At 32.4% G+C, this 27,917-nt stretch overlaps 3 protein-coding genes across 3 annotated transcripts; 1 reads left to right on the top strand and 2 right to left on the bottom strand.

Moving 5' to 3' along the window:
- Window positions 1-5,403: 5,403 nt before the first annotated feature.
- Window positions 5,404-12,313, bottom strand: LOC123670527. The gene is made up of 5 exons (XM_045604016.1): window positions 12,242-12,313; window positions 8,460-8,583; window positions 7,764-7,916; window positions 6,519-7,679; window positions 5,404-6,127 (listed from the first exon to the last, which is right to left on the bottom strand). The coding sequence occupies exons 1-5, from the start codon at window positions 12,311-12,313 to the stop codon at window positions 5,772-5,774; spliced, it is 1,866 nt and encodes a 621-aa protein (XP_045459972.1). The 3' UTR covers window positions 5,404-5,771.
- A 9,944-nt stretch (window positions 12,314-22,257) lies between these two features.
- On the top strand, window positions 22,258-24,869 carry LOC123670068. Its single transcript, XM_045603576.1, has 5 exons — window positions 22,258-22,603; window positions 22,900-23,048; window positions 23,297-23,460; window positions 23,715-23,974; window positions 24,750-24,869. The coding sequence occupies exons 1-5, from the start codon at window positions 22,273-22,275 to the stop codon at window positions 24,836-24,838; spliced, it is 993 nt and encodes a 330-aa protein (XP_045459532.1). The 5' UTR covers window positions 22,258-22,272; the 3' UTR covers window positions 24,839-24,869.
- On the bottom strand, window positions 24,859-26,490 carry LOC123670227 (transmembrane protein 41 homolog). Its single transcript, XM_045603736.1, has 5 exons — window positions 26,442-26,490; window positions 26,092-26,224; window positions 25,884-26,012; window positions 25,194-25,531; window positions 24,859-25,117 (listed from the first exon to the last, which is right to left on the bottom strand). Exons 1-5 carry the CDS (start codon window positions 26,488-26,490, stop codon window positions 24,948-24,950), a joined length of 819 nt encoding a protein of 272 aa, XP_045459692.1. The 3' UTR covers window positions 24,859-24,947.
- Between the last annotated feature and the right edge of the window lie 1,427 nt (window positions 26,491-27,917).

Below are 27,917 nucleotides of genomic sequence, written 5' to 3'. Positions count from 1 at the left end.
TTTTCACTGGTCAAAGTCGTTTGATTCGAACCTTCATCCAACGTTGTCGATGAAATGAAATTCGTTGTATCTTGCAAAGTACCCGAAAAACTCGATTCGGTATTCCTTAAGCTATCGCTACTTGATTCAAGTTTTCCTGCTGTTTTATATTCAGGAAGAAATGGCATAACATTAACTTCTTTAACGGAAGGTATGAAACTTAGTTCTACGTCTTCGGTCGTTTCATCACTCTGCTGTAAAGGAGCAAGCGTGGTCGTAACTAGTTGTTCACATTCGAATTTATTAATATCCCTGCACACCGTATTCGTTGGACATGGTATTTGAAAGTCATCTACTGTTTTCGATACACCTCCGCCGAAATCAACACATATCTTAAAATGTGTTGAATTGACACAATGAAATGCTTTTCCTTTGCAATCAATATTTTCCGATGTTACAAACGGGAATATCAGAATCGCAACTGTCTGTAAAGAAACGTGTTTTAACAAAGATATTTCGTGTATTTAATAAAGTAATATTCATATAATAAAAATAAAATATATTACCAAAAGAAGGGCGAAAAAAATGTCATCCATTTTTTTACGAAAAGCCATAGCAACATTTTTAGTTTTAATTAGAATATTATTAAGTACATATAAACACTTGTCGTTTGTCGCGTTGTTTTCAAGAGAATAAAAGCAGGCTTTTGATTACAGATAATTTCTATAGTTGCGAGATCTGTTAGCATATGACACTTCACTACATAAACATGCGTGGAAATATACAACGACATTATGTAAATACTGTTGATGCGTTACTTCCTGTAACAAAACTATTATCTACTTCTACGAAAAAGTATTATTTTTTAACAGAATTAGATTCTGTTATTACCACGATTTAGCCTATAACATCTCACTGCTGGGTATAGGCCTCTTTCTCCATGTTGGAGAAGTATTGGAGCTTAGTCCACCACGCTGCTCCACTATGAGTAGACAGATATTTTCCCTACTATGAGTAACGATCGCTATCAAGTATTTATGATAACAACCGGGATCGACGGCTTAGCGTGCTCTCCGAGGCACGGTGAGGAGACCCAGAAGGACAGACATCCAAATTGGAAAAAAATATTTGTACAAATACAAATATCCATCCCGAGCAGGAATCGAACCCGCAAACCGTCGGTATTTTAAACGATTACACGCACCACTAAACCAGAGTGGTTTTGTATAAATAGGTACATATATATAAAAAGCTTGTAAAATTGTCATGAGTAATACGTAATCTAAAAACAAAATTTATTATTTTTATATAGATGTCACTAAATCAAAATACCTAAACAAAAACAGTCGAGTGGGCCACAATAGCAATCGTAAAAGTACAAATTACTCTTATCCAATTCCTATATTTAGTTGTTTCGTCTTGAAAGATCCTACGCGTTATCAAGATTGCAAAATTAAGGTAGATAGATATATCTCGAAACGAACAAATATTTACGGCAATATGGGTTTTACCTCAATAACTCACTGAATGAATGACATGAATAAATATTAAGTTATATCGTAACTACATTAAATAAACAAACAACTTCTCTTGGTGTTAAGAATTGAATATTATTGCGGTTTTATTTGCTTATAACTCAACTAATACAATTTTTTTATACCTATTACAATTAGATAACTTAGACTAAGACTCAAATTATATTAAGTGCCAATTTTTAGGATTTTAAGTTTTACAAATTCCTAAAATAAACTTAAGTCGTTAGCTTTAAATAGACAATAATAATATATATAATAGATTAAAAGAATCGTAATTCACAAAGTACGTGGGGCACACTAAAAGTTTCCGGAATTAATAAGAAAAAAATACTACGAGTATTAAAGGTCAAAAATAAATTTATTGTTTCTCAAAATATTGTCCCTTTGCATTAATGCACTTTTTCATACGATTAAACCAACTTTGAAAACATTTGTGCCACTCCTCCGTAGTTACCTCATAAACGTGTTTTTCATACTCTTCGACGGCCTCTTCTGGTGATGAAAATCGGTGACCGCGTAATTAGTTCTTAATTTTTGGGAACAGCAAAAAATCACAAGGTGCCAGGTCGGGACTGTATGCAGGATGGCTCATAAGTTCTACGTTTTTCACCTTCAAAAATTCGTTTATCCGTCTGGCCGTGTGGGAGCTAGCATTGTCCTGGTGCAAGATGATACAGCGTTTACAGTTATTTTTACGCAGTTCGTCAATAACTTCCGGCAAACAAATGGTCGTGTACCAATCACTATTCACCGTACGACAATTCTCTAAAACAAACGTTAGCCACGTCCAGTTTTATTAAAAAAAGAAGCAATCATCCACTTAGATGCACTTTTCACGCGAGCCGCTTTGGTTGGTTTCGGCTCGCCTTGAAAGACCTATACGCTCGATTGCTGCTTTGTTTTGGGACCGTAGCAATAAATCCATGTTTCGTCACCTGTTACTATTGTCCACACCAAATTTGACGCCTCTTCATGAATCTGGTAAGCATGACATTGCACCAAATGACGCGGTCCGTTTTTTGAGCCTCGGTCAAATTGTGTGGTATCCACCACGAGTATATCTTTTTCAGACCCAAATGTTTATGTAGGATTGATTGTATTTGACTTATGCCTATTTCTAAGGATGCCCGAATCTCGTGGTAGGTCACATGCCTGTCTGTTCCGATCATAAGGCGCACAGCATCAATGTTATTGTTGGTCACAGCGGTGGACGGCCAACCATCGCGAGATTCGTCACTGAGATTGACACGACCGCGCTTGGTTTCCGCAAACCAGCTATAAATAGTCGTCTGGCATGGTGCTTCATCGCCAAAAGCAGATTGAAGCCTAGCGAGGCTCTGATGAACTGTCAAATTACACTTGAAATCGTAGAAAATCATACTACGAAATTTTTTCCGAGTTAAATCCATTTTAATGTAAACACGCAATTTTTAAAATGGCGCCACAATGTTAAAACAATTGACAGATAAAACAAACTGCATTCTACAGGCGTTGTAATTACTTTTTAAATATTGTTTATGTAACTGGCCAGTTCCGGAAACTTTTAGTGCGCCTTATGTAATTTGCAATATACAACGATTTTATAACGTGCTTAGGGCATTGCTTGCTCAAAAATCTATACAAATAAATAAAATTGGAGTGTCATGTGATTTTTTATAATTTTTGTGTGTCTGTCTGTTTGTTTATTCCGGCTAATCTCTGAAACGGCTGGACCGATTTTGACGGTACTTTCACAGGCTGATGCTGATGTAATAAGAAGTAACTTAAGCTACTTTTATTTTAGATTTTTTATTTTACTTTATAACTACTTTATAACTATTTTACACAATTATTTTGTTAAATTCCACGCGGACGAAGTCGCGGGCACAGCTACACAGTTACACATAAAAAAAGTAGAAGTAAATAATTAAATGAATCAAAAGTGTCTGAAATACATGCTTAATAGTATATAATTGCTTAAAATAAATAATGCTTCTCCTTACGATAGTTTATTCCGAATACTCACTACCTTTTTTACGTGAGGAAAATCCTCATGGATACCCCTCCAGCGCGGGGACACTGGATAAGTAATGTCAGACTTTTCTGACTAAAAACTACCACGTATGAACAGTCTTTCACCTGGGTGGGGCGAGATGGGGTCGCGCTAGCATTCACCACCTCGCCCCAGCGGTAGGCCCGGACGGAAAACGGAAACCTCGGGGCCCCGATAAAAATATATGAATTTATTTGCTCATGTATATACTAAGCCACTAACTTTACTTTATATTTCCTCCCTTTTTTTTCTTCTTTATCTGAATTTTACTAATACCCGCTTTTGCACACCTACAAACCTCTGCTTTTGTACGTCCTTAAGTTGGCTAGTAGAGAATGCTTTTAGCATTAAGCCCGCCTTTTGTACAATTCTTTAATGTATTGTGCAATAAAGTATTAATAAATAAATAAATAAATTGGGTGCAGATACTTACCGAAGCACCCATGTCCGGAAAGCACCCGCACCAATCGGAAGGTCAGTGGCCCGAACCGCCGCCTCATCCACTTTCGAAGGACCGGCTTGACCGCATACACCGTCCACTGCCCAGGAACCGGTGGGGCCAGGTTCTACGTCCACCGCCACAACAGGGTGTCATTCGCCAGCCTCCTCATGCGTGCGACCTCCTCCGACGTCGGTCTCCCCCCGGGATCTCCTCGCCACCACCAAGTGATAAGTTTCGGTGAGGATCTCACCTTCAGTTCCCAGGGGGATCACCGGCCAGCACGCATGCCGCCGTCCAGGACAGCGTCTAGTAACCGCGTATCGCCCTCTTCGCGACGAATACTTAATACCTACCCTAAACCTCATAGCGCGACGACCTCACCGAGGCGGCGGGGACCACCTGGACGAGAATGGCGCGGTCCACCTGGACGAGATTGGCGCGAGATCGTACTGCATGGAGAAGGATGGAGGAGGCCTTTGCCCAAAAATGGGTGTTCCAATCACAATACATAAATATTGTTAGATTCTCGTTATAACTTCACAAGAAAATAAATATTTCATTCAAAACCTTTGAAGAAAATATGGAATATTCTAATTGTGCTAATTTGTTACATTTTAAATAAATCTAAAGCAGTTGGTATTTAATATATCTGTTACTTTTTATATTAGTACCTAAACTTAAATATTTGCTCAGTAAGTCATTATTTTTTTTATTGCATACGTATTTATAGTCTAGGTTTCAGTGCGATACGTCAGAAAAATATTTTAATCTTATTTCGATTAATGGTTTTTAAACTTTAAATTTTGACAAAAAAGGTCTCTAAAATTTTAATTCAAAGTAATTAAATCAAACTAGTTGTAATTTTTAGATTGACAAATTGTAAAATGGTTGTTACGCTTACGTTTCAGCCTGTAATATCCCACTACTGGGCATAGGCCTCTTTTCCCATGTAGGAGTAGGATCAGAGCTTAATCCACCACGCTGCTCCAATGCGGGTTGGCGGATATATTCCCTACTATGAGTAACGATCGCTATCAGGTAACCGTGCCTCGGAAAGCACGTTAAGCCGAGACTCCAGATTAGATTTTTATACCACTAGGAGATCAATTTTATTTTCCTGTGACCTTTTAGTAGAAGCAGTCTAGATTTTTAAATACGAGTACATATGACATACTTTTGTTGTTCTAACAAAACTGTTTACGTCTACTTGAGGGCTTTTAATATACGGTTCCCCCAAATATTTTTTTCGGTACCATCGTCGCGGAATATTTATGTATTATGTTTATATACTTATTTAATCCTATGTCGACTAGAATGGGTCCTGTATTCAATTTTGATTAGCTTTCGGCTCATTCTTCAACTTGAGTAAATACTTCAAAAGGGGTTATTATATATTTTATAAATAAAACAAAATCTTTCATGTCAACAAAATTTAAGTAGGCATTGTATATTATTTCGCATTGTAATATTCATTACAGTTTTATATGAGAGAGGCACCCGTATTTATAGCCCGTCTGTAAGTTAAAGTTATTAATGATTTTTTTTTATGTGAAATGTTTTCTATATTTATAGACTTAAACTTATGTCATATACAGTAATTAATATTTATCCACGATCAAAATATAACTTAAGTATAATAATATCACAAAGTTCGTCAATAAATACAAATGTTCTAGTTAAAACTCAAATGAACGCTACTACATTACTCGACTACTAACGCAAACATTTATTAGATAGATTCATTTTACAGTTTAAGTAAAAATTATATAGGTACACAACGTCATCAAAACCACCATTTTCTTCTAAAACTAAATGATTTCACTTTACTCTTGTAAAAATATACACTTGTTATAACAAACCAAACAAATGTGCACATGGCAATGATTATACCTAATATGAACATAGAGAACTGGAGACCAGAGCGGTCTTCCTTCTGCAATACGAAAATGAGACCGACAACAAACAAAGCTTGAAGGACAGCTGATACTGTTTCCAAAGTGCTATGGATTTTAGGCCAATTTCGTGCACCGACGAAATCTTGTGCCGTTGTTTCCCAGCATGATGTGATAACTCCATACCCGAATCCAGCTATCACGCAGCCTATAGAGAATGAGTCGTAACTGCTGGCTTCTGCTAACACTGAGAAAAAAATTATTATTGTATTATTTTGACCAAGATACGAGCTCCGATTGCCTTGAAACGCTATGTGCGTTTCTTTTCAAGCAGTGTTGTGTTCCTGGTGGTAAGCAAGGTGACTAGAGCTCCTGGGGGAAATGGAGTCGGCAACGTGCTTGCGATGATTTTAGTGTTACAGACGTCTATAAGCCACGGTAATCGCTTACCATCAGGTGAGCCGTACGCTTGTTTGCCGATCTAGTAATATAAAAAGGATACGTTTTTAGTATACAGAAAAACTAGAATTCATTCTTAATCTGATATCTTTAGTTATTTTTCACTTAAAGTTATCAAAGTACGCTATTAGGTTAAACAAAAGAAACATTATAACAATTAAGACTAAAAATACGCTTACCGAAACATGCACAAGTGGTTACGATAAGACCACAGAGGACAATGTATTTAAAATTCCTTTTTGGAGTTTGTGCCAGCCATGGCGTGAACACCAAAAAACATATCCATGTAAAACCATATAGCGACATTAAGAAATTATTTTCAATCATTGCTATTTTTGGCCATACTTGCAACCCTATCATAGGCATCAAGACTATACCCACCCCTGTTAAAGTTAATTTAATAAAAATTAATAATAAAACTGGGTAAAATTTTCCACACGTGAGGGACCGCGTTAAGGGTTTAAAAAATGTGTCATTAATATTGTACATCAGGTACGAAAATCTCCGCTTCATTCTATATATTCTATATGAAGGTATCCATAACTTTCTCTTCATATTAGTATATGCAGCCTGACATCGAAAACTGAAAGTATTTAAAAGTTTTTCCGTGTGTATATCCGTTATAGGCGCTATTGTCTCATAAACAACTTCTATTTGAGGATCTTTATCATTGCTGTCGCTATTACGGTGCGAATCCTTTCTAAATTGATTTATAATACATCCATCAAAATTGTCACCTATTATACTCAATCTTTTTATAACGAGACTGAGGCGTTTATTATTACTGCCTGTTTGAATTTCTACATCTGCATCGCTTTCTTCACTTTCCTCTGGAATTTCTGGTAAAATTTCAACTCCAAATATATTCCTTCTTTTTTCTTCAGGACTAGGTGGAGGTGTGGTGGTATAATTTATACAATCGTCGTCATCATCAAATTCCTCAAATCTATGTAAATTATCATCTGCTGGGCTCTTCCAGCATTTTTTACTTAAGTTATGGAGTTTTAATTCCGTGCCATAGTAATTATCCATAGAGTCATTGCTATAAACTGTAAAAGTTTGTGATAATTCTTTATATCTTGAGAAATAACTAGATTTCCTATCTTCGTGTACTTTTAGTAGCATTATCGCAGGCAATGTTTGTAGCATTATGCCCGCCAATATTATGTAACAATTCGAATATTCATAATATTCAATAATTACATGTAAAATATGAGGGAAAATAGATTGTCCCACTGCCTGACCCGCAAAGCACAAGCCTCGTACGAGTCCAAGACGTGAGTCATACGTTTCAAATAGAACTACATCGACTTGAGCTGATATTAGCGAAGATCCTAATCCTAAAAAAGAATTAAATTACCGATTACCAATTACATTTATTTGCAAAAATTAACATTAAATTTATTATTAGAATATTTTCTTACCACCGAATATACCATACACAAAGGGTTGTATATGACTAGGTATAAATGCACAAATAAACAGACTAAAAACTATAATCATAAGTCCAATCGAAGCCATAAGTCTGTAGCCTATTTTCCCACCCCATGTGTCAGCTGCCTCTCTGAACCAGCATTCTGAAAAAGACAAGAACATCTTATTAATACTTGACATATATTTTATGTTTTAATAACGTGGGTAAGGCTGGTCCTATTAAGGGAATTTATGACTTCTCTCGTTCGCTCGTTTATTAGAAAGACTGACTCAAAAACCATATACGCTACGCTTCAACCTGCAATATCCCACAGTTGGGCATAAGTCCCTTTCCCAATGTAGGAGAAGGGTCAGAGCTTAATCCACCACGCTGTTTCAATGCAGGTTGGCGGATATATTCCCTACTATGAGTAACGATCGCTATATGTACAACTAGCTGACTTGGCGAACTTCGCATTGCCTTATATTTTTTCTTAAATATAATAATTACATTTATCCAAATAAAATATAGACTATACCTTTCAAGTTGGATCAAACTGCACACGGCGTGCAAATATGATTAAAATCGGTTAAGTAATTTAGAAGTCCATCGCGAACAAACAACGTTACGCGTAATTTATATTTATAAAGATGTATAGGTACTATTATATACAATTCTACAGTAAAATAGTAAAAAAATATCTCACGCGTTAAACCATAGATGAGAATAAAGATTGATGGTGCTGCGAGTCCGAGCCACAGGGGGACTTCGAAAGTCGATAAATGAATCCATAATATGCCGTAAGATAAGACCAAACTTGGCAAGCAGATCTAGAAAGAAAAATGTACTGAAAAATCAAGTGAATCATAGTTGAAATTTGTAACTGAAAAAAAACACATGTTTATGATAGATGATTCACGTATGGATATACATAAAACATCTATATAAATATAGATGAGTGAAAAATGACAAAATCCACAAAATAATCTCGTATGTTATTAAGAAAAAAAATTGCAATAAGTACATCAATTGTTAGAAAGGTTTTTCTAATGATAACTATTTTAAGAAAAGTGCTGCGCTAGAAACAAATTCGAATCGATATAAAATTCGATGAATCTCGGTCCCGTAGTAAAAAAAAACATTTCTAGATACTTTTACAAGTACAATTAAACAAAACTTTATATATTATGCTACAAAAATAATTGATTTTAAAATTATGTGTGATATATGTATATATATATATATATCTTTTTCGATACTTTGATAATATAAATCGTATCTAGATATTTTTTCCAACGTTCAAAGCACGTGATTCTTGAGATAAAATTATTATTGTTGCTCTTATATCCACTGGTGACGTAATTCTGTAATTTCGTGATAACCAATAAATACATCCAATTATTATCTACTAATTTCTATGCCTAATTATAACAACGATTCTTCAAACCGCTGCTACTGTATCGTGTCCTATGCCCAAGGGTAATTTGGAAGAAATCGCTCTTTAGCGATAATATCGCCTTTGTACATCTTGTATTGTCTTTCTTCATAATTATTTGTCTGTATTTCGGTGTTCATTAAGAATAAATAAATAAACGAGTTTTCCCGTAATATTTTTTAAAGATTAGAATAGTTTTATATTTTAACTGAATGAATAGTAAGTACCGTAGTGGCATCAATGACCGACAAGACCCAATAACCGACACTTTATATTTTGATTCAATAAAATAAGAGTAGGAAAACGATTTCTTAATATAGCAAAACTGTACCATAGATAGCACACTTTTGATTGGCTCCCAGTGACTTTTGAGCGATATCCGTCTTTTTTTTTGAAAATGACGGTATGACAACTGATTGCGCCTGGAGTACCGGTGAAAATTACAACATTTCTTAGTGAAATCCTTAAGGAAGTGAGTACATTTTTTTATTAATTATACTAATGTAGTCTAACATATTTGAATTTTATGTTTTTCACGGGTTATTATAAGAACTATACGATCGATTTTTGTTCTAACGAAAGTTTAAGGCTATTTTGATATTAGTTTAATGTTGGTGTCGATCACTGGTTTTCATAAACTGACTTTTACCAATAATCGACACAGGTCGATAATAATTTTTTGAAAACATTTTTCATTTTACAAGCGAATATAGTTCTTCTTACTTTGCGTATTTGGTAGATATTTGAAGTAAACTAAACAAAGTCGAGAGACCGGTAATCGACAAGTGTCGATTATTGGGAAATAATGTGTCGATGATTGGTTCTTACAGATGGTTCCGAGAAAAAATTATACTCCCAACCAGTTAGAAAAAACCTTAGAAGCTGTAAAAAAAATGGCGAAAAGATTGCAGTCGCATACCATTTTTGGCGCGAACTTGTGGAGGCATATGCCCAGCAGTAGACTGCAATAGGCTGAAATGATGATGATGAAAATTTTTGATAATTGTTTGTTAATTATATTGACCCTTTTTATTATAATTTACATAAGTCTGTAAGTGTGTAATCTGTGTATTTTTATGATTAATACACTTCAGAAAGAATAATTGTGTTTGCAGGCAAACGAAGAAAAGCCGACTTCAATTATATCGACGAGTAATACAACGTAGGTAGACGAAAAATTAGTCAAGTAAATACGCATTATCAAAGATTACTCAAAAAGTTGTAATCAGATCTCGATGAAATTTAAATGTGACCACATAATAAACATCGGCTTTCGATTAAATTAAAAATCATTAAAATCGGTACACCCAGTAAAAATTATGCGGATTTTCGAGAGTTTCCCTCGATTTTTCTGGGATCCCATCATCAGATCCTGCTTTCCTTATCATGGCACCAAACTAGGGATATCTCCTTTCCAACAAAAAAAAAAAAGAATTATCAAAATCGGTTCATAAACGACGGAGTTATGCCCGAACATACATAAAAAATAAATAAATATACGGTCGAATTGAGTAACCTCCTCCTTTTTTTGAAGTCGGTTAAAAATATGGACATTATACTATGGACAATAAATGAATACTTATTAAACTGTTAATTTTATTTTAACGACCCACTAAGGAGGCCGCGATTTGGCAGATACACATTATAGGTAATAGTCGATAACTGGGAGTCGGTAATTGGTAACTGTCGATTACTGGGGTGTCGATTACTGGAGATTCGGTGTCGATGATTGGAGATTTATACACTTTTTCCATTTTTAGGATTTTTTTCTAATCCGAATATAGTTAATAAAAATATTACATCCTATTCTTATATCAAGAATATACCTTACCATACTCAATCGTTACTTTTGGTTTAAAGATGACTAAATGACCTTTAATTTTATAAAGAAGTCCACTATCTCCTTAAAGTGTCGACGATTGGTGCCACTACGTTACTAAGTTAACATTAATATTATTTCCTACATGTGTTGCTGTCTGTCACCTGCGTATCAGCTTTGTTTACGACGTGTGTCACGATAGCTAACCCTAACATTATGACACCACGGTCGTTATGATAAGATGCAAGCGAAGAAAATACACTTTGAGATCTAAAACATGATGATTGTTCAATAAATACAAATATTTTGTTATTTTCTACGTGACATCGGTAATGTTATTAAAACAAACATTCAAGCCGCATATATCAAAGTGTAGCATAACGTAATATAGGATTTATGTACCAATCTATTTAACCAAAACAAAAATAAAGTACCTAACTAATTTCGAGACGCATTCAACCAAATGTTGTATTTGAATCATAGGTACAACGTAAGAATCTTGTCTCTTTTGAAAACTTGTATGTTTGTAGCAAATAACATATTTTCTCTGAATGAAAATGAAACAAAACAAAACAAGTTAGATAGGTACTTATTTATCATACGTATAGGTAGGTTACCTAACCTACCACATTTTACGAGGACCTTATTTCGAAATCGTTAAAACACATCGATACATATTTGCAACATTTACTGTGCAGTTGTGTTTGTTTTACAAATGAAAAATATATATATATTTTTTTTTGTTCTAATTATCATAAGAATGTAATAATCATAAAATTGTTTAAATACAACATTGCTTTATAATTTCGAATTAGTCGCGCGATCAGACAATATTTAAACAATCTTATCCTGTCATACTGTATTTGTTTTTATCATACAATGTACATATGACGAAGAATGAAGATGATATTACTTTATGATATACGATATTAAAAATATGACACATCTGCATAGAAAAGGTAGTTATGTTCATTAAAATAAATAGCATCTGTGGCTAACAAAGATGGGGGAGTTCATATCTATATTTCATTATCACTTTTAATTTTATTTATTTTTAATATGTCACTTCGGCATATAGATAAATAAATACATTATAAATTAAATTTATTAGAATTAAAATTTTAATCCAATTGTACGTGGGTATCTAGTTCTACGTGGTACTAGTTCTTTTACGGACCAAAAATACGTACCCAATTTCTTGGTTCAATCATAATAACTATTAAATAATACATACGTTTAACACCATAACCGATAGGAGAAGTGGCCATCGCCAACTCGCCATGTAAACTCTCTCGTCAACCTCCATTTAGTATCCTTTCTTTTAACATTGTTTAAAATTTTCCACAGAGATTTTTCAACACTGTACTTTAAATGCACTTCACTTTGGGATTATTACAAAATAATAGATCTTTTGAAAGAACCACAACATCAATCCAGACGTCTTTGAGCGAACATGACGTCGTATTGACGGCTTTATCCATGCATCGACAGTGTTATCATCAGACCCGAACACGGCTACTTGAGCTTATCTTATCATGTTATTATTTTGTGGTTATTTAAAATACTAATAGCCTAAGGATATCGTTATAGAACTACATACGAAAAAAGTATAATGTGCATTTATTATATCTACCGATAATTTTTTAATTACCCAGACCTAATTGATAATTATTATACATACGTCACACGTAATTGATTCGTTATTGATGGATAAGTAATGTCCCTATTTCATAATAATAAACCATATCAGGTAGTGTCAATAAGAACTATTTATTACACTTCATGCTTAGTCTTGTAAATCATTAATTATTAATAAATAAAAAACCCCTTTTATTAAACGGTCCCCCACTAAGATTGACTCCTGTATCAAGGGTCCGGAAACACTCACAAAACAGAAGTACAAACAACCATTGTGCGGGGATCGAACCTCTAACCGCCAGCTCGACACCCATTAGCCAGTACTATAATCGTTGCGCTGAAGTAATTACTTTTCTATTTATGTTTTCCAAAAAGATTGTACTGATAATAGGAACGACCATTTGATGTTATCATACCTAAAAGTAATTATATAACAACAACGCTTAATTAAATGGCAACTAAGTTGTTTATAGAAACTAAGCTAATACAAGTAATGTGGCCAAACACGACATGGATTTGGTTTTCTACTTGATAGCCTACAGTTACTTGTCATGGTTTTGTTCTTATAATCATCATCATCATCATCATTTCAGCCTATTACAGTGTACTGCTGGACATAGGCCTTCACAACTTCGCACCAAAAATGGAGTGAACTCATATGTTTTGCTCATAGTCACCACGCTGGGTAGATGGGTTGGTGACCGCAGAGCTGGTTTTGTCACGCCTAAAACGCTGCTGCCCGTCTTCGATCTGTGTATTTCAAAACCAGCAGTTCGATGATTATCCCGCCATCGGTCGACTTTGTAAGCTCCAAGGTGGTAGTGAAACTGTGTTATAACTTAGTCGCCTCTTACGATACCCACACGAAGAGAGTGGGTGGCTATATTCTTAATGCCTTAACCACACAGCGTATATAATGCGTGAGGTATTTTGCTTTTATGTACGATCAGCTTAAAAAAGGGTTTGCACCCTAAGGTTAGGTTAGTTTCGCTTGTACATCGATCTGAAAACTTTTATAGGTAGTACGTACTACTTTTTAGGCCGTCCGTAACACACCTAAGCGGGGGCGCGTCCTCATAATTAGCCTAGGGCGGTCAGAACTGTTTATCAGTCGCTGTGTATCTTTCTGTAAATGTGTCTGTTTTTCGGTGTACATTAAGAATAAATAAATAAATAAATAAACATTATTATATACCTACATCTAAAAAAATTAAAGGGCGTGTCTGCAAAATTTTTACAACAACGGATAAGTAAAAAAACTAGGTTAGCCGAAATATATTTATTTTCCCTTGCCTTGAATATATTACAGAATTATGAAATTTAAAACACATCCCTAACACAGATATACATTGCTTTTATCTTTTTCTCTTAATTTATGGGCAAGTTCGTACTGCGACTAGCACTCGGCCGACTGAGGTGTGAGGTACGGGGAGATACAGTAAAAGGCGCACAAGTGTTCCGGACAACGCTCTGATTTATTCTGCCTACATATAATGAAAATATATGTCTTATAAACTAAATGTTACTACACTACACCACCGGGGCAAAATAAAAAAATAAAAATTAATTACATAATTAAGTTTTTTTTTTTTTGTATAAGTATATAATGTAAATATGAAAAGTTTTAATACGTAAAAGTAATAGTAATAAAACAATTAGTATGTATCTAAATATAGTATACAATAATTTGAAATGATTTAGAAATAAACATTAATTATTTATCTTTTAAAAAAAAGTTTTGTTCTATTTTTATGAATAATTTCAATTTTATTATTTCTCAAAATTTTTACATTCGGTTCCTGCTCTTCAATAACTAAATACGGGCCATTATACAAGGTATCTAATTTTCCTCCTGTTTCATTTTTTACTAATAACATATCATTTGGTTTGTATTTTATTTTATTTACCTTTTTATCATATTTCTGTTTTCTTTTCTCTTTAGACTTTAACAAATTTTCTCTCGCATCCCTATTAGCTGTCTGTAACCTGTACTTTAATTCTAAACTGTAATTGTCTGGATTGTATAAAGGTTCAATGTCAGAAGAAATTCTACTAGGTATTTCACATGATTTTCCAAAAACTAACTCGTATGGTGCATATCTTGTACTTGAGTGAATTGTATTATTATATGTAAAACACCAAAATGGTAGCCATTGGCTCCATGTCTCTGGATGGTTATCACATTGTATGCGCAAAAATGAACCTAAATGTTTATGTGCATTTTCAAGAGAACCAATAGTTTGATGATGGTATGCAGTAGAACTTAGTTTTTCTATATTTAGTAACTTACAAACCTGTTCCATTGTATCCGATATAAATTCAGTTCCACGATCCGTAGTGATGACCTTTGGGATTCCGAACCTTAAAATGAAATTATTCACAAAATTCTTAGCTATACTTACCGTTTCCTTATTTCTAAGAGGATATGCCTCTACAAATTTACTTAATTCACATTGTATTGTTAATATATATTTATTATCTTCTAAATCTCTATCTAATGGACCTATTATGTCTAGAAAAACTTTTTCCAAAGCAGAACTAGCTGTGGTTGTAATAACTAGGGGTTCCTTAATATGCCTAGAATGTTTACTTTTTTGACATTTTTCACACTTTCTAACGTAACTCTTAACATCATTTTCTATTCCTGGCCAGTAGAATTTACGTTTTATGTTATTTACCATTCTGCGAATCCCAGCATGTCCGCTTGTGGGTAGCAGATGATAGTCATTCATAATAAATTGTTTTTCCTCGTCACTATCTATTCTTTTTATACCTTTCAAAATACAAATCCTTGGACCGTTATATTTATTTTTACTTTTTATTTCTTCTATAAGACTCCTTATAAATAACGCGTTATCTTCTTTCTTTATAATGCATATTTCTCTAATTTCTAACTTTTCACATATTTTCCTCAATTTTTCCACAAAAACGTCTCGCGTATAATGTGCTTTAAAATCAAGGTTAACATATAATATATTTTTATTTTTATTAAATGCGAAACATTCAGATTCGACATCCATATATTTTTTCTCTTTCATTTTTCTTAGTTCTTTCCCTTGTATTAAACTTAACTCAACTGATCCACTCGGTATTCTAAGTATTTCCACAACACTTGGTTGATCAGGCCAATTGTTCGGGTCAATACTTGGAATATCGCTTATCATTCTATCATCTCCACTTTCATTCTTTCTTTCTGCCTCTTTTACTTTCTTAGCCTGTGCTCTTGTTGTTACTGCTAATAACCTTTCATTCATAGCTTTCAAATCTTGGGAAGTCATACTTATTCGCGATAAAGCGTCCGCTATTACATTTTCTTTACCTTTCACGTATACTACTTTAAAATCATACTCTTCTAGTGCTAACCGAAATTTTAAAAGTCTACTTGAAGGGTCTTTTAGTCCAAATAGGTATATAAGGGGTTTATGATCCGTCATAATAGTAAAAGTACGTCCAAATAAATATGGTCGAAAATATTTTACACTCCAAACTATGGCAAGTAGTTCTTTCTGTATAGTTGGGTAATTTAATTCAGCTTTATTCAAAGGTCTACTAGCATATGCTACAGCTCTCATGTTATTATTACAAAGTACTGCACCTATTGCTGTCCCTGAAGCATCAGTTTGTAATATAAATTCTTTTGAAAAATCAGGGTATTGTAGAATGGGTGGATTTATTAAAGCATTTTTCAAAATATTAAATGATATCTCACATTGTTCAGTCCACTCATATTTTACATTCCTCCTACAAAGTTTATTTAAACAATTAGTTAATTCAGCAAAATTTTTAATAAACTTTCTATAGTAATTACACATTGCCACAAAACGTCTCAACTCATCGACGTTCGTCGGTATTGGGTAATTTTGAATAGTCTTAATTTTGTCTTGGTCTGGTTGAATTCCTTTAGAGGATATCGTATGGCCTAAATATAATAGTTCTGTTTTTAAGAATTGACATTTACTCGGATTTAGTTTGAGATTGACTTTACGTAAGCGTTCGAAAATTTCTATTAAGTTTTTATTATGTGATTCTAAATTTCTTCCGAAGCAAACACAATCGTCTAAATAAATAAAACAATTTATATAGTTAAGACCTGACATAGCTACTGACATGACTCTAGAGAAAGCGCTGGGACTGATCTTTAGCCCCATAGGTAGACGTTTCATTTGAAACTGACCTGTACTAGTTGTAAATGATGTGATTGGTCTAGATTCGGGTTTTAATGAACATTGATAATATGATTGACTTAGGTCTAAATGAGAGAAATAAATTGCGCCTGATAACGAATCCAATATCTCTGTTATGTTTGGTAATGGAAATTTATCATCCTGTATTACTTCATTTAACTTTCGATAGTCTATAACTAATCTCCACTTTTTATTATTTTTGTCATCTGATTTTTTGGGTACTAACAATATCGGACTGGACCATTCACTTTGTGATGGTTCTATTATGTCATCAGCTAACATTTGTTTAATTTGTTTATCTACTTCAGGTTTTAAACTATGTGGTAATCTATATGGTTTTATATAAACTGGATTTACATTTCGTTTCAAATTAATTGATTGTTCACACAAGTTAGTAGTCGTAAGCTTATCACCGGGTAAATAAAATATGTCAGCATACTTTGAACAAATACTCTCTATACTGTTACGTTCACTTGTACCTAAGTGATCAAGTTTCAAAGATTGCAACAATGTTTTTGCACGTGTAGAGTTCGAAGTACACTTATCAAAAGAACAAACATTATACTCTTTTAATGGTAATAGCTGAGGTTGAAAAATTGGAATAATAATTTCTTTGTCACTAGTATTCATTAATCTAATAGGTATTATGTTATTTTTTGGTTTTACTATTAAACTAGCTAAAAATAAATTTTCTTGTAATTCTTCCTGTACAATCACACTATCTTCTTTCACATCTGAATTTAACTTTATATAATGAATAGTTTCGCATCGTGCTGGTATCGTTATATAGTCTGTACATAATTTAGGTGAAGTATATAATGGTATCTAGCTTTGTTTTTCATTTGTTAACATTAATATATTTTTCTCTAAATCGATAATCGAATAAAAATTGTTTAGAAAATCTAACCCAATTATTCCATCTGATTTACAAGGTAATTCCTCAAACAAATAAAATTTGTGTTCATAATTAGTTCCATCTAACGCCTGTAAAGTTAAATAAACATAACCCTCTGAATATGTCTTGCCACCTATACCGTTAATGACTATAGGGTCTTTATGTATCGGTGTATGTTTCGATAATATACTACTACGAATAGCCGATAAAGATGCACCGGTATCTAGTAACCACGAACATTTTTTTCTATAGATATTTAAGAATATGTATTTTACATTGTTTTCGTAATTTAAAATATAATTTTTAGTCCCGAAAAAACTGTTTCGGTTCAGTAGTTTTTTCTTTTTCAAGTTGTACCGAACAAATATTTTGCTTACTACGGTTACCGCTACTATTGTAAACTCGACGGGGACCTCGAGTCGGGGTCGAGTGGTTTTTGTTAGAATAATATCCTGAATTATTATAATTATTTTTAACATACATACCTGTACGAGGGGTATTATTGAGATTGTTGTTCCGTCCACGATGTGAGTAAAAATTAGTTTTATTGGTTCGTCCGCCTCTGCCTCTTTGGGAAGACCTATAGTAGGGGATTCGATTACCTCTTCTTTGCGCGTTGAATATATTGTTAGACGATGAAGGTTGTCCCAACTCCTCGTCTTCAGCAGCACGGACTGCATCCTTCAACTCGGAGTAGTCTCGAGCTGATATAATTGTGCTGAGTCGCCTATTACGTAATCCATCTGCAAATCTTTTAATCGCTAATTTTTCATTAATAGGTCTCAATATCTCACAAGCCTTCGGGTTTCCGTTGCTCTGTGCTATAGTGAGGCCTACAAATAACTCAGATAATTTATCTCCATACTCATGAATTGACATATTATTTTGAGATAAGTTATTTAATTGGCTAAGTATCGCATTTGCTGATTTTTTTGTTAATAAAGAATTTCTAATATCATGGATTAAGCTCTTTACATCACTATATTCGCTTTTTAATTTTAATTTAGCACATTTAGTTAACCTGGTTTTTAATACAAATGAAATTAATAATTTTTTCTGTGTGAAATCTACAAGATATTCATCATACATTTCAATTCCGTCAATAATTTTTTCAGTAGTTTCTTCCGTATTATCCATTACGGGAATTAAAGAAGTAGCAGTTTTTAAGTCGAACCTATCCATTTTTGTTATTTCCGATTTTTCCATTATACTATCCACACAATTAATTTTGTAACTTAAAATTTTATTATATACTAATTCAATGCGTTCTAATATTCCATAAACATAATCTTTTAATTCAACTTTACATTTTTGTTCGTTAAAAATATTAATAATATCTTTATATTCACGAAATAGTTTTTCAGCTTTTACAATTTTTTTATTCACATTACCTGTATATTGTAATCTTCTAGTGGGACCTAATTTTCTTAAATCAATTTGAATTTCACTTAACTTATTTAAAATAATTTCTAATTCTTTTTCCATATAGTTTTAAACTTACAGTCAATATTACACATAGTTCTTACATATTTTACGTAAATATGGTATGAAATCTATACACAGAAATTAACAATAGAGGGGAAGGAAAGGTTTTCACTTCACATATTTTCACTTTTCATTTATATTATTATTACTTTTTAACTTTTTACTTTCACTATTCACTTTTCACTATACCGTATCTCCTCCGTCAGCGTTTGTAGGGTTGAATCTGCCAGAAAACCTCTGCCGAATTCTCGTAAAAAATTCAGACTGCATTCTTTTTTCTATCCATTTCCTTTCTTTATTTCTCCAGCTTTTCCATGCCAAGTAAACCATAGTACAAATAAAAATTATTAGGGCCACGGTGATTAAAATATTACTCGTTTTTATGTTACTTTCGATTTCTGTAATTCCTCCAGTGTTACTCCCTGCAGCGGCATTCTGCGTTATTAATATTTCCTTATCTTCGTTTTTCGAGTAATTTTTCCCCATATTATTTATTAATTAGATATAGTTTTAATGAAGGTCTCACTTTATTCACTGCTCGTTATAAATTATAAATTATAAATTCTTTAAAAGTTGCACCGAGGCACACTGGAATCCGTCGCGTTTGCGTTTTGCGCCGGTCACCCGACACTCGCAACCGCCACGGCATGGCAGGGTCGCCATGAGGTGTGAGGTACGGGGAGATACAGTAAAAGGCGCACAAGTGTTCCGGACAACGCTCTGATTTATTCTGCCTACATATAATGAAAATATATGTCTTATAAACTAAATGTTACTACACTACACGACCTTCGGGTGGCTGTAACTATAACTTCGTTTGATGGCTGAATACGTGCCTGACTGTACATCTATAGTAAATAAAGTATCAAATTTCAGAGGTCAGTAGGGGTGCACAAATTGAATAACCCACTGAAGACAACTTTATAAACACTCAACTGGTAACTATACAATACTGACGAGGTTTTTAGGTTGAAGTAGTTACTATCGACCCACCCCTGGATTCGCACGGGTGAAACGCTGATACTAAATATACTACAGAATGTCTTTATTTACAACTTTCACAGCTTTTTTGTCAATAGACAATCACACAATTACAACAAAACATTATTTGAAAAAAAAAAGTGAAAATGTGGGAGTTTAATATTGGAGACATGGTGTATGTAGAAAACGGAAATAAGTTGAACAGAAAAAAGCTAGATGAATTACAAATTGGGCCGTATAAGATCATTGATAAAAATTCTAATACAATATATAAAATAGATACTGGACACAAAAAAACTGAATCAAATTTGTACCATATTACTAAACTTATACCAATTCCAATTTTAGAGGACAGTGTGGTTGAAGATGGTGAAAATAAATAATGAAGAATTATATAATAATAAAAAAAATAGTGACTCCTCGTGGGGGGGGGGGGATATAAAGAGTATCCTCTTTAATATCTAAATATTTAAATTTAGTATTTTCAATTGTCATGGCAGATGACATAAAAAAATAATAAAAGTAAAAACTATGGTGTTTGATGAAGACGGAAAATAATAATAAAATATAATTAATACAGAAGAATTATAAATAATAAACATAAATTGTCGTTTTATAAGGTATTTCTTTATAAATAAACAAATTGCGTTGCTCTTATTTTCAGATTACATATACCATCGCGGACTTCTTTGTAGACCTTTTTAAGGTGTACAATACTATAGTACATTATTTCGATCTATCTCGTAGGGTTCAGCCAGCTTTAGCAACTGTAATCGCAAAATGTGTGTTTATTTACGCCATCACACTATAAACCTCTAAAATTTTCGATGTTTCTCTACTATATTATGAATGTATTATACATATAAACCTTCCTCATGAATCACTCTATCTATTAAAAAAACCGCATCAAAATCCGTTGCGTATTTTTAAAGACCTAAACATACATATGGACAAACAGACAGCGGGAAGCAAGTTTGTGTATTCTATTTAGTGATTCTAAGGTAAATTCTACTTCTGTAAGGTCGAGGTACTACCCCAGTCGGGCTGCTCTGTTTTTTGAGCGAGAAATTTCCCGCTGTGCCCTATCTCAACTGCCTTACGGCATCTTATGCCTTACTGCATCTTTTAAAATGTACAACAGTTGTTAGGGAACCACCTATTGCGTACAATATAATGAAATCGATAAATATTATGTCCAGTAAAAACAAAAAATTAAAACTACAGTGGGTTCCATCTCACATAGGGCTAATTGAAAATGAAAGTGTGGACTTGCTTGCAAAAGAGGCTCTTGTAGATGGTATAACCTTTTAATGGACTTCCATACTTTAGTAAATTTACAAGGGTGGTAAGGTTGGTTTTTGATGTCCGATCGCTCATGAAAGGCATTTGTAATAAAATCGTTCAACTTTCACTTCCGCTTACAACACAGTTTTCTAAAGTAAAATTAAATGGAAAAGATTTAGTAACGGCTTTTCGACTTCGATCCGGCCACATCCCCTTGAATAACTTTGCAAACCTTGTAGGGAAAGCGCAGTCTGTAAAATGTCCAGAGTGCGATCAAATTGAAGATGTTTACCACATTCTCGTGGAATGTGTGAGGGTCGAACTGGAAAGAAAGACCTTCGTAACTGTTAATGTATTGCTCTGCTTGATATAGGTATATAGTTAATAATTAATAATTTTTTTTGTAGTATTTTGATTCCGATTTAGATATCGATTGAAACGAATAGTAGTTGTTTTAAAATTTATCCCCAATAGGGAAAGGCAAAGGACTATAATCCATACAGCCTGAAACGAATAGTAGTTTTATAATCGAATTAAAATGTGCTGTCTAATTGACAGTGACATAGGTAACTACAACATTTATGTCAAAATGCCAAATTGGTCCATCTGATAAACTTCATCAATTAGTAACAGTAATGAAAGTTAACAATAAGGAAGTATTTATTATTACATAAAGGCTATCAAATTTATGATTAAAGTTGGTAATAAAATTAAAACATTACTCTAATATGTCAATTTATTAATCAAAGTCATAATTAAAAACATTTAATTTGTTAATGTTTTATCAAATTTATTCCAATGAATAATAAAGAACTGTTACAAGAATATTCAGAATCGATAAGAAGTTTAAAAAAGGAATGCGCAAAAGCTGGTATAAGCGATGAAGAGTTTAAAGAAATGTATTTTGAAAGTATTAAAGACGTTGATAATTTAGTGAATGAGAACCAAAGTTTTTTGAAGAAGTACAAATTTATTATAACGTGCTTTTTTATAGTTTTATTTGTAGCATATAATTTTAAGTCTATATACAGCTGTTTCCTATGTAATGTACAAGAATATATTTACCCAGGATATAGGTTATTAAGAAAAATTTCTATTCCTTTTTTGTCATTATTTCCTTCATTGACTGGTAAGTGAAATTTTTATTAAAACTTTTGAAATTGTAATTATTATAAACAATAATAGTAGGTTGATGATTTATTACTTAACCACAATTGATTCCATACTCCCCATACATAGGAGAAAATCCTACTGGGGGCCATTGTGTGAGGCGTTAGTAATTTATAAATCTCTAATCTTTTATTTTTCAATGAATAACTTTAATCATCGTTAAAATTCTTAAAATATTTTAGTTTCTTCTCATTATACTATTATCAACTGTAAATTTTAATTGTAAAAATGTGTGTAATTTATTTTATATTTCAGATTTATATCAAGAAACATGTCTGATACAAAATCCTTTTTTCACCGTGGTGGATATGGACTGCTGGCCTTGCAGTTCAGTGAATAATATTGGTGAAGTATTCAATCCCCAACCAGTTCATAAACAACAGATTGCACCTTTTATTTATAAGGTATTTTACAACCATGAAAAAAAAATGTTTACAAACAACCCTGCTGAAAATTACAAATAATCGTATTATTTGTTTGGGCAGTTATTGTAAACTGTTGTGTGTTTGAAACAGGGATTCCAAAATTTTCATACAATTTTTATCTGTTTTTATCTGGGCTATCTGGATCGCAGATAGATCTATCTGGATCCAGATAGCTAGAAATATCAGCAGAGAATAAAAAATATTTTAAAAATATTTCTTTTTTTCAGACAGACCAACCAGAAATTGATATAAATGCATTAAAAACTTTGTATATTAAAAACAAAGATGTATTTGATAGTGAAAATTCTAAAGTTCTCACAAATAATAAGTACTATCAAACTCCTAAAGACATTTTTGATTCAGAAATATTAAAAGAACAACTTTACATTTGGTACGTAAAAAGTTACATTATAATATTATATACTAGCTGCACTATGCGGTTTCACCCGCATAATTTCTGATCTCATGGGAATGTTGGGATAAAAAGTAGCCTATGTGTTATTCTAGATCTCCAGCTATGTACGTAGCAAGTTTCATTAAAATGGGTCCAGTCGTTTTACATACGTTACAAGCTTTCAAATTTATAAGTAGGATTAACAATGTATAGAACAGCTACATAAATATATTATTATGTTTACATTTTAGGAAACTAAATCATTTTAATGCTGCAAGGACATTACGTCAAATCATTGCAAGGCCCAAAATAGTTCCTAAATTTGGTCAAAGCACAGAAAGATTTATCATAATAGATTCTAAACATGATACTTTTCACATACCTGATACAGAATGCAATTTCACTTTCCTGCTTGTTCTAAGTGGTACTAGAATTATTGACTTACAACCCGCTGAAGAATGCAAATATCAATGTAAATCATTTAAAATGGAGTTAAAGAAATCTTATTTATGTAAGTATGCGAAGAATAAATAAATTGCATAAATAAAATTATAATAAACTACATATATTACTTTAATGTTATTATATACTGTTATATTTGTTTGCTTATTGCTAATTAATAAGATTACAATGTATGACTACACAAATTAACATGTCATTAGTATAATTATAATAACGTCTTCATTTGTAAAACATTTTATATATTATACGAGCTGTGTCCCGCGGTTTATCCTGTGTTCGTGTCAGAAAGAAACTTACTAAAATACTATATAACCTATAGCCTTCCTCGGCAAATGGACTAACCAAAACAAAAAGAATTTTTCAATTGAGACCAGTAGCTACTGAGATTAGCATGTTTAAACAAACAAACAAACAAACTCTTCAGCTTAATAATAATTAAATTATTAAATCTCAGATGACATAACGTAGCGTTTTGGTGGAATTTTATAAACAATAAAAATTAAAACATTATTTTGAGTACCTAAAAGCCTATAAATAAATAAAATTTTATTTTTTATTGAATTTAAAACGCTTTCTGAAAATTTTGTCTGATCTCCTATACTGACCCTCTGCCATTTTTTATAAAAAAATTTGAGAACTCTCTTATGTATGTGCTACCATAATATTTTTAACATTTTTGGTATGTGACCAATCTATTGATCTCTTGCTCAACAAAAACCCCGTTTTTGCATACTAATCAGTGAATTTTCTCAATTTTCTAATGGAAAGCTTGAAAACAACCATACAGTGATATTATCATTTACAATATATTTATTGTATTCCAGTGTGGTATAATTGGTGGTATTGGAGGCCCACAGTTCCAGCATCAAGAAGTAATGAAACTTTCATAGCTCATGTCGGCTCATATTGTTAAATATAATTAATAAACACTGATTTGGAATGTATAAAACATTTATTATTTTATCATACCTTTAATAATAATGTTCAATTTTTCTATTCTGAATTAGCTAAAATAAATAAGTTTAATCAAACTTTTCTCTTAGCTTCTGCTTCAATAGTACTGGGACTAGAGAGATAAGTGCAAAAATGCTAAGAATGGTGATGGATGTCCACGACCAAGCATCACTTGTTGATGTCAATGTATGGAGAGTTTGTCCAGCTTGTATTGCTACAAAAGACGGTGGAGCTACACCTACAAATAAAATTCAATTTTTAAAAAATATCAAATTTTTGGATATGTTTTCATACATATTTTAATAATCACTTACCAATGAATGTTCCTAAAGCAAATGGTGTTAGGGGCACACCGATAACAGGTGCAGACATATTAATAAACCAGTTTGGTAAAAATGGAGTGACCCTCAAAAATATAATATAGTTGAGCAAGTTATTTTTGTGTTTTGAAACAGCCTTCGACCATTGTGCTGCTCTTTCTGGGAAGAATCGCCGGACTAGTTTCTTTCCCAAGAGATTGGATAAAAAGAAACATAAACTGGCTCCAATTGCAGAGCAGCAACAAACTAATATTAGTGCTAAATGAAAAGGGAACAAAAATCCTGATAATATACTCAGGAATATTGAACCAGGAATTGCAAATGTTTGCAAACTGTTTTAGCAAGTTAAGGATTTTCATTGTTTATTCTAAACAATTTAATGGCATGTGATATTGTAATTTAATGGCATGCATATTGTAATTGTGAAAAAACATCTTCATTAATATTTCAATCTTTATGATTTAACTTAAAGAATTAATTTCCTTGTACACAAAAAAAAAAAACGATTTCATTTTACAAAGTCCACATCTCTGACTTGGAAACTAAGAATTAGATTTTTGTTTTTATCTTTGATGGGTACTTTTCCTTTGAATTAGTAGAATGTAATATATTACTTTTAAGCAATTAGGCAGATACAAGAGGAACTACAGATTAAGAACATACAATACTGTATTAAAAGGATACAATATATAAACTAAAAATACTCCCAGTAATACTTCATAGAAATACTTGTCTTTGTATCTGTCTAAAACGAGACCCAATTGCTTGGCATCTTCTAGGTCCCAAGGTAATTTTATATGCTGTTTCTCATGTCTAAAATTACAAAACAATTGATATGAATTTAAATATACATTAAAACAATAAATTATTTAATTATAAGTCACACACTTACTCTTCTAATTCAGGAAATTGTGAATATAATAGTCCTAAGCCTATTAGAGATGAAATAAAAATTATAACAACTAAAACAAGAGACTTTGATGTTGACAGTCCTGTTTTGATTGGATTTTCTGAGTTTTGTTTGTCTGTAAGGCAAATTTATATTTATAATCCCACAATAATCAATTCAACTACAAATTATCATTGATATACTAGTAAAATTCTTCTCGAGGATAATGGATTAATAAAGGAAATAGGTACTTGGAATAGGATAGTATAAACCAATACAATCTGTTCTAATAGACCGTATTCTTGGTTGGATGTTTGCTGTGGACGAAATTGAAGGATCTTGTATTTTATCACCTTGAGCCAAAGGGGCACGATCATTATTTCTTCGATTAATTGCACTCATTCTTGTCACCTATATTTTCATAAAATTTTTTTATAAAATTCACTGGATTTTTTAATCTATTAACTTATATAAATCAGGTCTTACTTAAAGTAATTAATATTTAATTTCAATTGAAATTTAAAATTTAAGTGACTTGTGAATTAGTGAATCAGTTTTATTGACTAAAAAATTGCAACTACATACTTCAATCTTCATTACCTACAAAGACAAGATTGACAATTTCAAATATTTAAATGGTGTTGCCATATTACCTTTAAAGCTGCTATTACATCTATTGTTAAAGTGTACGAATAAAAATTAAATATAAATTGGATACTAGTTTTTCTTCGTCACAATTTTTAAAAATATAATTAACTACATGTAAAACAACTTTTTAAGTATCAAAGAGATTTCGTTTTCCTCTATGATTTAGATTAGCTAACGAAAACCGACTTAAAAAAAGCGCGGCAAAATAAAAATAATTGATTTTATAATGCGCAGAAAATAAAAACCTACTACACCTAACACCTAAGTTACCTCTTATTTTTTATAGTAATATAATTAAATTTCAAAATTAGTAAAATGAATTTGAAGGTTTTTTAACTTAAATACTTATTAATTATTTATATTTTATTGGTTTCATTATATAAAAGATTTGTAGAAATGTTGCACGGTTGATTTTGCCACTGTTATATAGGACTTGAGATGCAAAAATATAACCGATGCTTATAAAAAATGAGTGTGCTTTAGACCACTCGACTGAAGTAAAACTTCTGCACAATAGGCTTGCACTGTCACTGTGTCTTTGATATACGAAACGTAACTGGCTATGAGAGATAGAAAGAAAATGTGTGCTCGCACCTCTTTCCCTTGCGCTGTTAGCCTCACCCGATCACGCGTATCGTAATGCTCTCGTCACACATTCACCAGCTTAATCCTGAAGTCAAGCGTGCGTAAAGAAGTTTTACTTCAATAATCCTTTATTTCTTATAATCGACTTTTAATGATCGATGATTAAATATAAATAATCGTTTTTAAATTATTAATAATCGATTATTATTTGTTAATATTTTTTTTCTACGTGTAACATCCCTATATAGGGAGGTGAAGACAAACATACAACTTGAAAGTTTAAATAAGCGGATAAATAACCGCCTTTCAAAGAAATGTATAATTTCGTTTACTTAATATAAAATAAAGTACAGAGGAGTATAATGGTTAAGGTAATCAATCAGGGCTGCCAGGTGCACAAAAAGTGTGATCGTACGTTAACTACAAAAAAATCGTATGCCAAGGAAATTTTGAAATAAAAAGATCGTACAGCCCTTTAAGACTAAGTACTAATTTTTTATTATAAATTATCAAAATTCGTTTAGTTTTATAAAATAAATGTAATAAAACTATTTGTTACACTCATACAAAATTTTCTGTGGTCATATTTTTTAATA

This window comes from Melitaea cinxia, chromosome 4 (assembly GCF_905220565.1).
Source record: "Melitaea cinxia chromosome 4, ilMelCinx1.1, whole genome shotgun sequence".
Classification (NCBI taxonomy): Eukaryota; Metazoa; Arthropoda; class Insecta; order Lepidoptera; family Nymphalidae; genus Melitaea; species Melitaea cinxia.
This window is presented reverse-complemented; position numbering and strand designations above follow the sequence as displayed.